Source organism: Triticum aestivum, chromosome 5D, assembly GCF_018294505.1.
Source record: "Triticum aestivum cultivar Chinese Spring chromosome 5D, IWGSC CS RefSeq v2.1, whole genome shotgun sequence".
Classification (NCBI taxonomy): Eukaryota; Viridiplantae; Streptophyta; class Magnoliopsida; order Poales; family Poaceae; genus Triticum; species Triticum aestivum.
Genome location: NC_057808.1, coordinates 447,824,706 through 447,839,756, shown reverse-complemented (window position 1 = coordinate 447,839,756; position 15,051 = coordinate 447,824,706). Strand labels below are relative to the sequence as shown.

General features: G+C 43.2%; 1 protein-coding gene across 23 annotated transcripts; it reads left to right on the top strand.

The window, feature by feature from the left end:
* Positions 1-6,533: 6,533 nt before the first annotated feature.
* On the top strand, positions 6,534-13,852 carry LOC123122606 (uncharacterized). Of its 23 annotated transcripts, XR_006460298.1 has the most exons (7): positions 6,544-7,202; positions 7,275-7,363; positions 7,574-7,799; positions 8,697-8,860; positions 9,042-9,213; positions 12,654-12,763; positions 13,255-13,765. XR_006460298.1 is itself a non-coding variant. In XM_044542831.1 (6 exons), the coding sequence occupies exons 1-5, from the start codon at positions 7,040-7,042 to the stop codon at positions 8,826-8,828; spliced, it is 483 nt and encodes a 160-aa protein (XP_044398766.1). In that variant the 5' UTR covers positions 6,538-7,039; the 3' UTR covers positions 8,829-8,860; positions 9,042-13,765. The 23 variants fall into 23 exon arrangements, 5 of the variants coding, with proteins under 5 accessions (XP_044398768.1, XP_044398767.1, XP_044398765.1 ...); XR_006460295.1 differs by having other exon boundaries at positions 6,538-7,202; positions 9,042-12,763; XM_044542831.1 differs by having other exon boundaries at positions 6,538-7,202; positions 7,275-7,332; positions 7,574-7,601; positions 7,698-7,799; positions 9,042-13,765.
* Positions 13,853-15,051: the final 1,199 nt, after the last annotated feature.

The window sequence follows — 15,051 nt, the reverse complement described above, 5'->3', positions numbered from 1 at the left end:
ATGGGGGATGCAAGAAAGAAAGCCCCATGCCAAGGGCCGGGCCGGCCCAGCTTCCATCATCCATCGTCATCGTGGTCCCGCGCCGGCCCAACGGACCAACCTAAAAGGTTTTCCTAGGAAATGTGGCGTGCAAATTCTAAGGGGCCATAACTTAGAAGATTAGATTTATTATATGGACTAGCTGAATGCTCCTGCGGATCCTCAAAAAAAAAAGCTGAATGCTCCTGCGTTCTCAAAAAAAAAGTTGAATGCTCCTGCGTTGCCACGGAATACAAAACGTGAGTAAACGAAGGTTGAAATTCAAAAGTGTATCAAATATGACGGCGTGTGGTTTTCTATTTCTATTCGTACAACGACAAACTAATTCTATTTCTCACTCCTTTCCTCCTCGGTCATCACCATATCGCCTTAATCGCCCTCTCCTTGCAAAGAAACAAAACAAATCAGCATCTTCACCACCCTCTCGATGATGCAATAATTTAAACTGGTGGAGGAAACTTTATAATTTACAATATTTCATAGGATGGAACATCTCAAAGAAAGCTAGCTTGATCCTTTTGCTTATGCATCAAGTCGTCCTTAGCGAATTTCTATTTCAACGAAAAAACAAGAGGTATGTCCATTAAATAGAGTACTTATTGAAATACTTACTCAGAGTATGGAAATTTAGAGGTTAATCTCTACTACCTAAAAAATATGTTCGGTTCTGTCTCCCATCTTACATCGGCTGATCACTTCATCTGTCCCTCCCACCCTTCCATCGATTTTCATATGCTCCTGGTTTTTTGTTTAAAACGGTTTTCATCTAGCCAGACAAACCCAATCAATATTTTGCAATACAATCAATTCACATATGGCAATCAACATCTTATCTGGTAATGCATAACACAATTAACTCACTTCAATAATGGACGGTAATTTCTTCTATTTTTTTCCTATCCAAAAAGAACGTATGAAAAAATCACCCTTGTTAACTCTGCCCCGAATGTTCCTTCCTCTCATGGTTCCCTATGACTCGTCTCGCTCTATCCCATCTCCTCGGTCCTCTCCTTTATTCGCTCCTCCTAATCGCCAACAGCCTAACCCTCCCCCTCGCCTCGCTTGACTTGATCTGGCACCGCCTTGTTGAGGTGTCCAGCTATGGGCGGTGAAGCACTACAAGATCCTCATCTCCCCGAGCGAGCGACCTCTCCCATGTATCTGTGGCAAACTCCGTATTGAGAAGGTCGTAAACGACACGACTATCCGGTGTGAGCTGCTCCATAACTTGCTTTTGTCGCCGGTCGCGGAACCTCATCTCGTGGTGATGTGGCGCGTGGTCCAAGTTTTCAATTGAAACTAATACAAATGTGACGAACATGCTAGTGGATCTAGCAATCAAACTGGGGAAGGGAAGTAACTCATGGAGATTTGAATCTCAAACAAAAACAGTGGTTGGAGTCGACCTATTGCACCCATCCACACCCTCATGGCGAATCACTCATGCGTTATGTTCCTAGCCTATCTTATTCCTTTCGTTCCAAGTTGCAATGATCGACAGAGAGAACTACTTATAGTTACAAGGTTCGGCGAACTCAACTCTTGTAAGCCAACTGGGCTTTTTTCGTTCTCTCCTGGGTTGGGCCTTGTCTTCGTTGATAGCATCTCCTGAGCTGGGTGTAGACATGCTGACACGACGAGGGCAAGCAGCTTGGGTTGTGCCTCGAGCTGGGCCTCTGACGAACATGATTGTATCCGATAGGCATGGAGCCCCCGGGTAAAGGGAGTTTTTGACAAACATGGTTGTTTCAAAGGTCGATGAGCGTGTCCATGGCCGGATGTGATGAGTAAAAAGGGGGCAATGAGCTGGGCTCCCAACAAATGTTGCTGTTACCGCCCAGGATGGTGTGCGCCGAGCAGGGGGATTGGGCCTGGCATAGAGGAGCACATTGGTGGCGTGTTTGGCAAGCAACTAGGGTGGACCACACCGGACGGGCAACGGCTAGAGTAATGGGTGCTCGACAAGTTAAAGAACACTAGCTACAGAAAGAGCATGATTTTTTCAAGGCCAAGCTCTGGTGGACCTCCTATCTATACCTCTCACAGCGGATTCCCTTCCCTTGAGACCTCAACCATGCTGTGCTACCCCAACGCGATTTGCATAATATGTGAACAGTAATCTGTGCATGCATATTGTAGCAGCGGTACCTCTGTCCCACCTGTTCTCTCTCTCTCTCTCTCCCTCTCTTAAGAAGTTGCATGTTGTCTCTCTTCTTCCTTCCCTCTTCTGTCTCTAGACATCTGCTTGAAATTGCGTTAACTCGACTAGGGGGGGGTGAATAGGCGATTTTTACAAATTCCTAAGTTACGAACGACAAGCAGCGGAATAAGTACTCATATGCAAGCATAACAGAACAGAAGCACAGTCATCATGATGAAATGAAAACAAGCACAGAGTACAGAAAGCGTAACCACAGGATAAGCAGGCAGAAGACAAACTGACTAAAGAAATTGAACTGAGGAAATTGAGAAAGTCTTCAGTCAAAGTCTTCAAACAGTAACGATCAAGTACACAACACAGTAATGAGGAAATGAAAGGGTTGAGGAAATAGAACCAGTTAGCTCGGTGAAGACAGTGATTTGGTAGACCAGTTCCAACTGCTGTGACAGTTGTACGTCTGGTTGGAGCGGCTAGGTATTTAAACCTGAGGACACACAGTCCTCACCGTATTCTCCTTGAGCTAAGGTCACACAGACCTCGCCCAATCACTCGTGGTAAGTCTTCAGGTGACTTTCAAACCTTCACAAACTCGGTCACTCGGCGATCCACAATTTCCTCTTGGATGCTCTAGACCATGACGCCTAACCGTCTGGAAGATGCACAGTCTTCAAAGGTAACAAGCGTCGGATCCACATAGGAACAATCTCTTAAGTGATGCTCAATCACTTTGGGTTTGTAGGTGTTTGGGTTTGGGTTTTCCTCACTTGATGATTTTCGCTCAAAGTCCTCGGAGGATGGGATGCTCTCAATGACAAGTGTCAGTTTCTCTCGGAGCAGCCAACCAGCTAGTGGTTGTAGGGGGCGGCTATTTATAGCCTAGGGAGCAGCCCGACATGATAAGACATAAATGCCCTTCAATGATATGACCGTTAGGTGGGTAGATATTTTGGGACAGCTGACGCGTAGCACAACAACGATCGGATATTTGATCTATCAAATTCCTCATGGCTATCATGTTCTACTTGTAGGCAATCCGCACTGGCGAATTCCTAACTCCTCAGTCAGAACAAATTCCTCAGAGACCAGAAGAACTTCGTCTCTGTCACTGAAGAAATTGACTGAACTGTATGAGATTTCCAATGGCTTAACTCGAAGGGATTGGTAGGTGTAGGATTTTGAGATGGGCATCACTTGGAAACTTTTCCTTAGTTTTTTCTCGACCCCCTTTAACAGTACGGTGTTTCCTATGACTCAAGACAGAGAAAATGAAACTATGAAAACAAAAGTCTTCACACTTCATGTTCCTCGCATGGATATCAAGTCTTCACGATCACATCAATTTCTTCACTTTCAAAATCTTCAGAAAGCCAAAGTCTTCAGTTGAAGACATTCATTTTTAGGGGTCGACTTTCTCTGTAAATATCAAACTCCTCATAGACTTATAGACCTGTGTACACTCACAAACACATTAGTCCCTTAACCTATAAGTCTTCAATACACCAAATCACTAAGGGGCACTAAATGCACTTACACTGCTCTCTCTCCTCCCCATTTCTACTCTCTCTCTCTCTACCGCTCACACACCATGAAGCAGGAATCCTGGATGGAACCTCTACTTATGTTGTGTGGGGCAGCTCTCCACATGCGAGGAATGCTAACTGCCACCAAGCTTGAGCCACGAGGTTAATAGTGGCAGAAGATGTTGAAGATGGGGTTGGTCAACGTGTGGCAATGACACTGGAGCAGTCATATTTGGGCTCGTGGTGCTCCAAGTTGCAAAGATCATGACACAAAATAGACAGTCATGATAACAGGTACAACTGAGCTCGGCCTACAATACAACTTTCCACTACATAAATCAATATATGGTAAAGTTGAACGATTAGATGCTTTGGGACTCAGTTTGCTAGAAATCATGCAGGGAAGGGTGTCTCCAGTTTGGGTCCATACGACTCGGTCATATAGGATTGTTTTCCATACATTTCAGACCCAAAAAAAATCTGTATTTCCTGATTGCACAAATCGGGAGGCGAGAAGTGGGGAAGTACCGAATTATGGTCTAAAGTGTCGTTGTTTCATGATGTAATACAACATGCAGGACTCGGTAGACACCCTATATAGTTTACATGGTCGGATAGCCTCCCGACGACTCTCAACAATTTACATGTCTTTTCTATCTATACATAGTTCCTTCATCATCCCCTTTGCCTCTTCAATCAGACAGTTTTGGAAATGATGTCTCCAGTTCTCTTCATGAAATATTTACCTCACATTAGAGTTGGGCTCTTTCAGGGCACATCTCTGGACCAGCAAATGTGTTCTGCAATAAGGTAATGCCAATTATGTGTATTTTGAGCTGTTGAAAGTGAAGTTTGACTAATTGTCTTTAACAATGTGCATTTTTCCCTTTCAGGATTTCCAGTACCTGTGTATCCTACAGTCCGATTCAACAATTATTCGTTGTCTACTTTCCTTTACCATTTTCCAAATACTTGAGTTGGAGACGTCCTTTACTTCTCAAAGGTATCTACTCAAGATTCATTTGTACAAGCCCAATCCGTAATATTCTGAATAATCTGGCAGCTAGTTTTCAGCCTTCCGGTATAAGGAGGAATGAAGAAATTTATGTTTATACCTGTGTTGCCTCTGAAAAGTGATGGTTAGTGACATGGCGAACATATTTCACTTCTTTGGTTCTCATTTGTTTTGTTCTTTGTTGTGATCTTTCTTCACATGGTGTGGCTGCGGTGAAGTTGAATAAGGGCTTCATAAAGCATCAGAATGTACAGAACAAGAAAGATGATGCTGATTTACAGCAGCACCTCTGTGCAAGAGTTCGGTATGAGAAAGCAATGTTGGTACACGTGCAACAACAACCCCTAAATAATTTGACAGCTTTTCTTTCAATATCAAGCTATCTTGATGGCATGCTTGCTATCCTGATCAAATCAGTGATGCATCTAAACACTCCGACAACATTGCTAGGAATGATGTTACACATTTTCTTGAAATGGTCAGTTGTCGGTGGTTGGAGGATGGTTCCTCTGAGCTAGAAGACTATGGTCTTTTTAGGTGCTAACCCAACAGTTTGGGAAAAGCGCAAATGGAAGGTATATTCCATGGGCATGCATATTCTAGTGAAGGTGGAAACTTTGAAAATGTGCAAATTGAAGGCCTTTCAGTTGATAACCAAGAGTCTAAGATAATGGGTCTATAAATTGATCTCCGACAGAAACCATGCTTTGGGGTTTGTAAATAGACCTGGTAGAATTACATGTGATTTTATGCATAATGAAACCAATATAAAGGGCAATATGAGCGTAGCTCATATGTTAGGTTTCTTGCAGTAGAACCAACCCATCAGGGTTCTAACTCATAGACTTGACACTAGTGCTCGTATTTTTCTGGACTTATTTCTAGCTTTTCGACAATGATCATTCAGTGGGTGAAGATGTTCACATTGATTATGAGGCATCTATTTATGGTGACTTCGTCAATCTCAGAATGTTGTGCCGGCTTAGGCTGGTCACAGTGGGGAGTAACTTATACTAGTGTCATGCATATGACACTAGTTTAAGTTACTACCTCCATAGTACAAAGCAACATAGCAGTAGTGTTATATATGGCTTCATTTATTAGCTTGTAAACTCATCCTTTCTCGGGAAGCGCTATATTATGTTACACTAAACACCTCTCTCTTTATTAATTACATGCCACATAAGCAAATTTTTTTGAAGTGCGCTATGTTATTACCTAAGTTACTCCCACTATGACTAGCCTTAGTATCTCAGAGGTGCTCATAGGCGTCGGGTGTGCGTGCTTGCATTCATAGAAGAGTGTATGTACGTGTACGTGAGCATCTGCAATTGTATTGTGTTAACAAAAGAAACCATTATTTTTTGAAAAGGAGGATAACTCACGTCCTCTCCATTAAGATGATGCATACAACCATATATCTATTATTAAGAATGCAAAATTTAGCAGTCGAACAACATCAACCCGAAAATAAGGTGAAAAGAAAACCCGAGGATGCATGCCCTGCGAAAAAGAAACCAATATGAAGGCAAACATGTCATGTCATGTCATGGATTGTATATACTGATAAATAGGTGTTATTTCTTGCCCTGAGATGCCAAACTTCAGCGATGGATTCCACTATGAAGGTTCTAGCACCTCCACTATCTTGGAAAGAGAGGTATTATATTAGGGTTCTGTCTATGTCACATCTAGATCTCTACTCTAATGTCTTAGTTGATAGTCTCCGTTCCGGATTTATTTTCGTCCGGTTTTTTTCGTCGGTTTTTTTCGTCCCCTTCTCACACCCCGAATTGCCCGACCCGCTAAAAAAAATCCCCTCGTCCGATCCCCAACCTCCCCCCCGATCCCGTCGCCGCTGCCTCCTACCGGTGCGCCACCACTCCCGCCTCCTTCCGGCGCGCCGTCATCCCCGCCTCCTTTCGGCGCTGTCATCCCCACCTCCTACCGGCGCGCCACCGGACCCTCCTTCTTCCCTGGAGCGCCGCCACCCCGCTGCCGCCGCCATCTTCCCGAGCGCGCCGCTGCCGCCGTCTTCCCCGGAGCGCCACCGCCCCGCCACCCCCGCCCACGGGACCAGTGGTCCCATCGCCGGTCTCCCCCCACCCAGATCTGCCGGAGGCGCACCGGATCCTGCCTCACGGCCGGTTCCCGCGACTCAGCCGTCGCCCCAACCGCTGCAGCAGCCGAGCACCTCCACTAGGTGCCCCGGCGGTTCGGACCCCCACCTGGCCCCTCCCTCGAACCCAGCGAGCCTCCGCCCCGGCCTACTTCCCGCGCGAGGTCGCCTCCGCCTCCGCCTGGATGGATGGATTCAGGAAGGTATCCTTCCTCCCTGGGTGGAGCGAGCTGCAGATCTCATCCGGCCCTCGGGAACCGGCCATCTCCGCCTCCTCCTCGCCGCCGCCGCTGGGGATCACGTCTTCACCAAACGCGAGCTCCGCCCCATCCGACCGACCGCAAAGGGGTGAGTTTTCTTCATCCCGAACCCTCCTGATTTGCTTACTGCACTGTGAGAACTCAAGCTTTTCTTCTTCAGAGATAGGACATGGCGGAAACAAAACTGCACGGCGATGTGCATTTCTGCAACACATCAGGTCTAGATTTTCCATTGCCCTGGACTTATGAGTAAGTAGCATACAGAGTTCAGTCTGATTCTAAAGAACAAGAGTACAAAATATATTCTGCCGAGTAGAAAATATCTTTAGGTCTACATTTTCCATTGCCCTGGGCTTATGGCTATCTAATTGTAAAGAACAAGAGTAGAAAATATAGACATGCGTCTTCACGTGTGTGCATTAAATTTGTTTTGATTCTGTTAATATATTTTTGTTGCAGACGGAAGAAAAAGCAACATGAAGTTCCTGTCTGCATCAAACTGCTTTCACTTATATTCTGCCGAATTTGTTCCTTCTATGGGACTGTACATGGGGATTATCTACAAGGGTTATGTCCTCTGCAGGTAGATTATCTTATAGGACAGGCGAAATGCAACAGAAGAAGCTCCTCCGCTGCTACTCGCCAAACTCCAAGCAAAAAGGACCTTCCACTTTCCTTGCTAATGGTGAGCAACTCAAAGATGTCTAAAAGGTTACGCTTAATATTTACCCTCCGTATCTTATTTACTTGACCATTACATGTATAGATGCTTTTAGAGAACATGTATATATAGCTGCAGATCTGTTATATCTGAACAATGGCAGATTTGACCATTACATGTATATACCTGCCAGGAGAGAACATGTATATCTATCAGTTGTTTTTCGATCATTAAGATATTACTTTCTCATCTTATTTCTAGGTATAAACACTGGTGCTGTTTTGTTTAATTTCGAAACATGCAGATTATCGTGTCTTCATCCCTGCGAAGTGACATTCTTTCCCAGTAATCTGTGCATGTGAAAATTATTTTCAAATGCGATTCTACTTGGTAGTTTTCATATTTCCAATGGCCCGTCAAGTGTGCATTTTCACGAGCTTCAGCAAACCCTTTTTCAGTCATCTGGTCCATGTACATACCAAGTGCTTGTTGAAATAAAAATGCAATTGGCTGCCAATTTTATCTTGCGTGTATCACTGGTTAATTTTGTATAGTTAGTTTTATGTCTATATATTGTCAATATATCGAAAGTTTGGTCCTCTGAGTAAGCACTCGGTTCCTTGTTAGGTCTGGCTAGATCGATATTTAAGGGATCATTTTAGTCCCAGTTTTCCACCTTGCATTAAAAGAATGCCTTTGTATCATAGGCAGCTGGTCCAATTACATGCTCTTTGTCTAGACTAACACTCAGATGGCTGAAACTCAAAGTTTCAGTATCAATACAGTAAAATTCTCCCAAATAGATAAGTATCACTTCACTTCTGGGCATTCATCAATTTTAGTGCTACATATTCCTATTTGGATTATACTTGGTGCATCAAATTAATGAATCAGGAAACTCCTTTTTTGTTGTTTGGGCAGGGGCCTCAGTTTGTTCGGAATCAGATACAACCATTTGATCCATTATTGTTCGTGGGCATCATATTTAAAAAAAAATTGGATTTTGTAAAGTTTGCGGTTAATAAGCCGGTGAGAGCTGATGGTTCAGTTTGATCCTGCATTTTCTTGACCTCTTTCTCTGTCAGGTAAATTACCATGGTACTTTTCTAATGTGATTTGTAAAGTTTTACCAATCTGGTGAGCATATGAGACTGCAATATTGTGTTCACTCTCAGGATTAAACTGCTTGCTGAGTAATTCGCCTCTTATTATTTGCATGAAATAGCAGTAGTTTTCTTGTCTAACTTCATTTGATTTTGTTTGCAGGAGGATATTCAATACCAAGATTTATGATTTGGCATAAGTGAGATGACATACAAGTGAGTTTAATTCGTGAGAGTGAAATAGCAACAGTTTTCTTATCATACCGCCGGCAGCTGCACCTCAACTGCCGAAAAAGAAATCTTGAAGAACCAAGACCACCACCAGCTGGAAGAAGGTAAAAATCCTTTTTTTTCTTCTCCCTCCTCATTTGATTTCCATTTCCTCGCAGCTCTAGGTAATTTCGTGACCTACCTCTTGGTAAGTCACCTATCTGCAGAATGCATGTAGTGTGTGTGTGTCAGATATACAGTGAAAAAACACCACAATGCAAGTGTCAGATCCTGTTCTTGGTGCAATTTTGCCACTATGTTCTGGACTGTAAGCAACTGCTTCATGTTAAACTAAAGCTCCAATCAGGCTTGTGGCTCTTCTGTACCTGTATGCCTAGATTATTTACTAATGGGATATGCACTAGATCTTCCTGTATAGGATCATCAATTGCTAGGAATAGTCATGGTTTTTATTAATTTTTCATCTTTTTTTATTTAGTTTGACTTCCACTTATCTGGTACACTAAATGATCTCTAGCTAATTTTTAACTATTGATTAGTACACTGAGATGAATTCTATTGGTCTCAGAGTGCAAGAGATTTCCTGGATGCCTCAACTATATGCATACTTGTGTTATATTTGACACCCTCATGAAATGTACTAGATGGCGTATTCTTGCGTGTAGCTTAAAATTCTTAAAACAAATGTCCCTAAAATAGCAAGGTGAAATCTTGATTTTTCTTGCTGTGAACAAATGCATCATAATTAATTTCCCTGATTGTATCAATATCATCACGGGCATCACTAGCCATCAGACTACTGATAGTTCGCAACTATCAGACCAGTCCAAGGCCGTTGGGTCAGATGCCGGACGTACGCTCGATCTGGTAGTCCGCTTGTTTGATTAGATGCTTCCAATCCCTAATTTGTTGCTGCTTCCTAATCGCTCCCGCAATGCACACCCTGCATCCCTGCGTCTCTCTCCATCCTGAATATTACTTCCTTGCATGGTTCCCTCGAAATCATGGAAACATGGCGCCTGATTCTTTCTAAGTTTGTTTCCTAACGAGTGCTTCCATAAACCAGGGCGAAAACTACTTCCAGAAATCACGTGAGTACATGTTCTTGATTTTCGCATGAGGCTATTTGCTTCCTCATGAAGCACATCTTGATTCCATTTTTATTTAAATTTACTTCCATTCGTGTGGATGTTCTTTGACATCATAAAAAATGTTTTTCCAGTGTAATGCAAAATTAAACTTGCTTCCGTTTATCAATGAGTTTGCGCCCATAGTGAACTAAACTTGCTACGGTTAATACATATTTGTTTTCTACCTAGAGGATTGCACCACCAAAATAAGACATTCTTCCTATAAAAATAACCATTATCAAGCATATTAGGGATGTGATTCCAAGAAATACAAATATGCTTTGCTTTCATCATCTGAAAATCATTCTTCCAACACTACAAACTATGCTTCATAATCCAGTCATTTTTTCTCTCAAAGCAGTTTCATGTGTATTGTTTTATTTGTTTTTTAGGTATGACTCCATGTGTTATGACCGCCGTTTTTTTGGCTTACTAGAAGTTTAGTTGCTTTGTACATAGCTTGTAGGATTCCTGCCTACTATGTCGCTCCGCCGCTACGGTCCTGTCGAAGCCCCTCCCTGCTCTGCTCCATCCATCGTGTCCGGCCTAGCCTCGATGACCTTCTTTTGTCCCACAAATCTGTGGGTTTTGACATCGCGAGCCACAAGAGTTGGTGAGGACCAGAGAGGCCGGCACCATCGAGGGTACGATGCCCTTGACCTTTGACAGCCGAGTGTGCATCTTGCTTGTTTGCTTGCAGCACGATGACAAAACAATGAGCAATATGCTTGATCTCACGTCGCACGCCATGCCCCCATCGACAACCGTGGCATGCTCACAATCAGTAAAGCAAGATCTTTCGCTCAAGTTAGTTCTGCAGGAATTTAGGAAGCATGTGTAGTTTGATTTGGGTACAAACATGGCGCCTACAAAATAATATGAAACATGGAAATGAAGCAAACTAAACAAGGTGTAGAAGCACAGTTGTTAAGTACATGAAGCAAACCATACACTATTAAGAAGCATAACCATGGTCCATATATGAAGCAAACTATGCACCATGAAGAAGCACAACTATGATACAATTGAATCATGAAAACTGGATACATCGTATTCATGTAATCTCAACATAATTTCTACATAGTGGAAGCACATATAAGAAAAATGGGGTGCAAAATATCTATGCACAGTCATTCAAATTAAGACAAGCGGTGACATGCACCTTGTCCATAATATGTGTGAAATTTAGGAAGCATGATTTAGTTGTTCATTAAGTAAAAACATGATGCCTACAAGAACGTGCAAAGGATTGGCAGAAAGCAGAACTGAACACGATGTAGAAGCACAAGTTTGATATGTACGAAGCAAAGTGGACTCAATGTAGAAGCATTGGCATGATAAATGAAGCAGAGTTTAACCAGCAATGGTGTAGTAGTACTATATGTATGTATGAAACATGAAAAGCTGGAAGCATTGTACGGATGCAATCTCGACATACTTTCTATATAACGAGGATAGTCATGAAAAGGTTGGATGAGGATGGTATGGCGGATTCGCGCGACCAGCAGCGTGTGCTCCCTTCACCAACTTTGAACATAGACAACAAAGAGGGGAAAAAGAGCGACAAAAATCTTCTCGCTTCTCACTTATATTGTAGCCAAAATTGAGAAGCACATGTACATATGTACATACCAAATTCAGAAATATTACTCTGATTCAGTCATATAATACACAATGGTGTGGCCAAAATAATGAATGAGTTATACAAATACACAATGGAGGCGTACAAAATTCATCAAACAACACTGGTGACATACAAACATGTTAGAAATCAGAGAGGGCTATATCAAGATTTCCCAGAATTACCTAGGTCAGATGAGGATGCTACCTGCAGAGGAGATGGGGGGCGACTCCAGCAAGGTTCCTCGCATGATGGATTCGTTCGAAAACCGAGATGAAGCTCCGCCACGGTGGCCTGGACGCCGGGGGATCCGAAGCAAGTGTAGATAACCGGGACGACCATGGACTGCGAGCTCGCTTGTCATGCTCGACGTGGCTAATGCCGGCCACCACAATCGTGTGGGACGACGCACCTGCGAGTTGTGTCTCATGGGAATTGGGGAGGCTGGTTCATGGCGGCGAGAACAAGGGCAGGGCGGCCGGGGACGAGATTGGCGAGCTCCGGAGCAGGCGACGGGGATGGGAACGGGTGGGCTTTGGCAGGTGAGATTAATGCGGGAGTAGTTATGGGTGGAAAATCAGGCTGTTTTGGAAACTAATCAAAGGATTTCGGACGCAATCTCGGCCGTGAGATGAAAGAAGCACCGACGGTGTGCGATTAGTCTGACAAACGTCTGCTATCAGATGCCTGGTAGGAAGCGTTTCCAGTCACGGTTTCTGATTTTCTGTTGTTTGAGTATGTGAATAAATTCACTTTTGGTCCATTTGCTAACTTGATGATTACCTTCTTATAGCTCACGATGGGTCTGTGCATCAAAGTGTGATCAGGCATAAACATGAAAGAACTAGGAAGCAAACCATACTTCATGTGTGCATTGAGATGAACTGATTTTTAGACGCAACAGTAAGTTGTAAAACTGAGATTAACCTTTTAAAGTTATATCTGATACATCAGTAGTAGGTTACTTGAAGTAGTCAGCAGCAGTATTTTTCTTTACAAAAGTTTAGCTAAGCCTGTCACTGACGTGAGATTACGTGGGATCTTCACTTGTTCTGTAATTTTTTTTGTACACACATGTGGGCCTCCCACTTATATTATGCGATGGATGTGATTTGGGGTTGGGGTTTGTTCTGTTCAATTATCGTTCTATGAGCGGAATAATTTCCCTACATTAGAAAATCTGGCAAATTGCATTTCACTAGAGCTGACTTTGCAGCAAATTGCTTGAGCGAGCGGTTCATTTTTTTTACATCAAGTCATACAATGTTTTAGTTAGCATAGAATGGTACATGCATTTGTTGGTTGCTTCAAGAGTTAATAATGGATACAGTGACAACGGACATCATAGTTTGTCCAGTGGCTAAGGAAACATTGGATCTGCCTTCTTGGCTTAGGAGGCGTTGTGGGCGGCCAATGCCTCCTTCCCCTTCCATGGAGGCGGCGGATCAACACGAACACAGAGGAAGGGATGTGGGTGGAGAGTTGGGCGGTTTGCAGGGTCTCCTGGATGGTCCATGGAGAAGTTCGGTATGAAGGAGAGAGGGTGCTAGCGAAGGCGAGGTGGGCGTCATCCAGTTTTAAATGAGAGGGCTCCATCGAGAAATGTCACGCTACGATGAAAATCGAGCAGGAAGGGAATGGTCTGACAGGAAAAGGAAAGGGTGTGTCGTGAGGTGGATTTTTTTTGTGTTGGGCCCTCTTTTTGTTGGAGATAACATGATGAATAGTCCGGACAACCATATTTCTCCTCCATATATGATATGTATTTGGGGAAGGCTGAACTGTCTAGCTGGTTTAATTTTGGGGTGCCGGCTGGGCACCCATTTGATGTCAAAACACCTTCGGACATGGGAAGGATATATGAGCTTCACCGTTGGAGACAATCTTAATTATTTGTTTGATTCACTTGTAGCTCGTAGCAACGCACGGGCATTTTACTAGTGTGAGATAATACCTCACATCTAACATGACATTATCTTAGTTGATTTTTTAGCACTGGTTTGTTGTTTTCCATTTTTGTTGTTGTCCAGCCCAGCGTCATTTTTGTTTTTTTGAGAATCACCAAGCACGACTAAAAAAAGGCTACCCAGAGCATGTTCGCGGCTTGCCGCTGTTGCTGCTCCCTTGCTTAATGCTGCTAATACTACTATAAACAGGCTTACCGATGTCGCTGCTCCTTTGCTAATGCTCTTAGTCGTCGTACTACTACAAACGACAGCTCGCTTCCCTTCGTTTTGTTGCTGCTAGTTGTAGTACTATACTACACTACACAGCAACTCGCGACACTTCCTGTTGTTGTTGCTAGTCGTACTACAACTCTACACTACACGATAGCTCGCGTTCTTCTCTTCTTACGATGGAGATAATCTCGCTAGAATATTAGTTTTCTTTCCAATAAGCATGCCGGAGATGAACACATTTTGATATATTTTTTAAATTTGATAAACACAAACAATTTTAGAACAATGAACAAATTTATAAAATTTGGAACATTTATTGAATCTTGTGAATTTATGATAAATGAAAAAATAATCAGAAAAAATGAAAAAAATGAGATCAATTTTTGAAAATAGAAAAAATAAAAGGAGAGAAAAACTAATAAAGAAAAATGATAAAATAAAAAATAGAAAACATGAACAAAACAAAACCAAAATCATATCCTAGCTACTTGAGTCGGCTCATCTGCCGTTTGTTTGCTGTCGAGGGTGGACTTGCAATTGGGACAAAAAAAGTCGAGCCCACAGTGGCAAGTCGAGGGTGGATTCGCAATTGCGACTAAAAAAGGTCAGGCCCTAGTTGCGAGTTGTGTTTAGACTTGCTACTGGGCAAAAAAGGTTGGGCCCCAGTTGCGAGTCGAGGGTAGACTTGCAACTGGGACAAGAAAAAGGTTGAGCCCAAGTTGCGAGTCGTCGGTGGACTTGCAACTGAGACACAAAAAGGTCAGGCCTCAGTTGCGAATCGACGATGGACTTGCAGCTGGTTGTAAAAAAATTGGGCTGCAGCTACGAGTCAAAGGCGGACTTGCAGCTCGGACATAAAAGGTTGGACCCTAGTTGCAAGTTGAGGGTGGACTTGCAACTCGAACAAAAAAAGTTTGCCCCCAGTTGCAAGTCAAGGGTGGACTTGCAACTTGGACAAAACAGGTTGGGCCCGAGTTGCGAGTCGAGGGTCGACTTGCAACTTGGACAAAA

What these genes read in the sequence shown, in the direction of transcription:
- LOC123122606 (XM_044542829.1), top strand. Translation starts at nt 7,040, where the DNA reads ATGGATGGATTCAGGAAGGTATCCTTCCTCCCTGGGTGGAGCGAGCTG. An exon ending in GCATTTCTGCAACACATCAG is followed by an intron (nt 7,333 to 7,573) that starts GTCTAGATTTTC and finishes TTTTTGTTGCAG; the next exon opens with ACGGAAGAAAAAGCAACATG. An exon ending in TTCCACTTTCCTTGCTAATG is followed by an intron (nt 7,800 to 8,696) that starts GTGAGCAACTCA and finishes TTGTTTGGGCAG; the next exon opens with GGGCCTCAGTTTGTTCGGAA.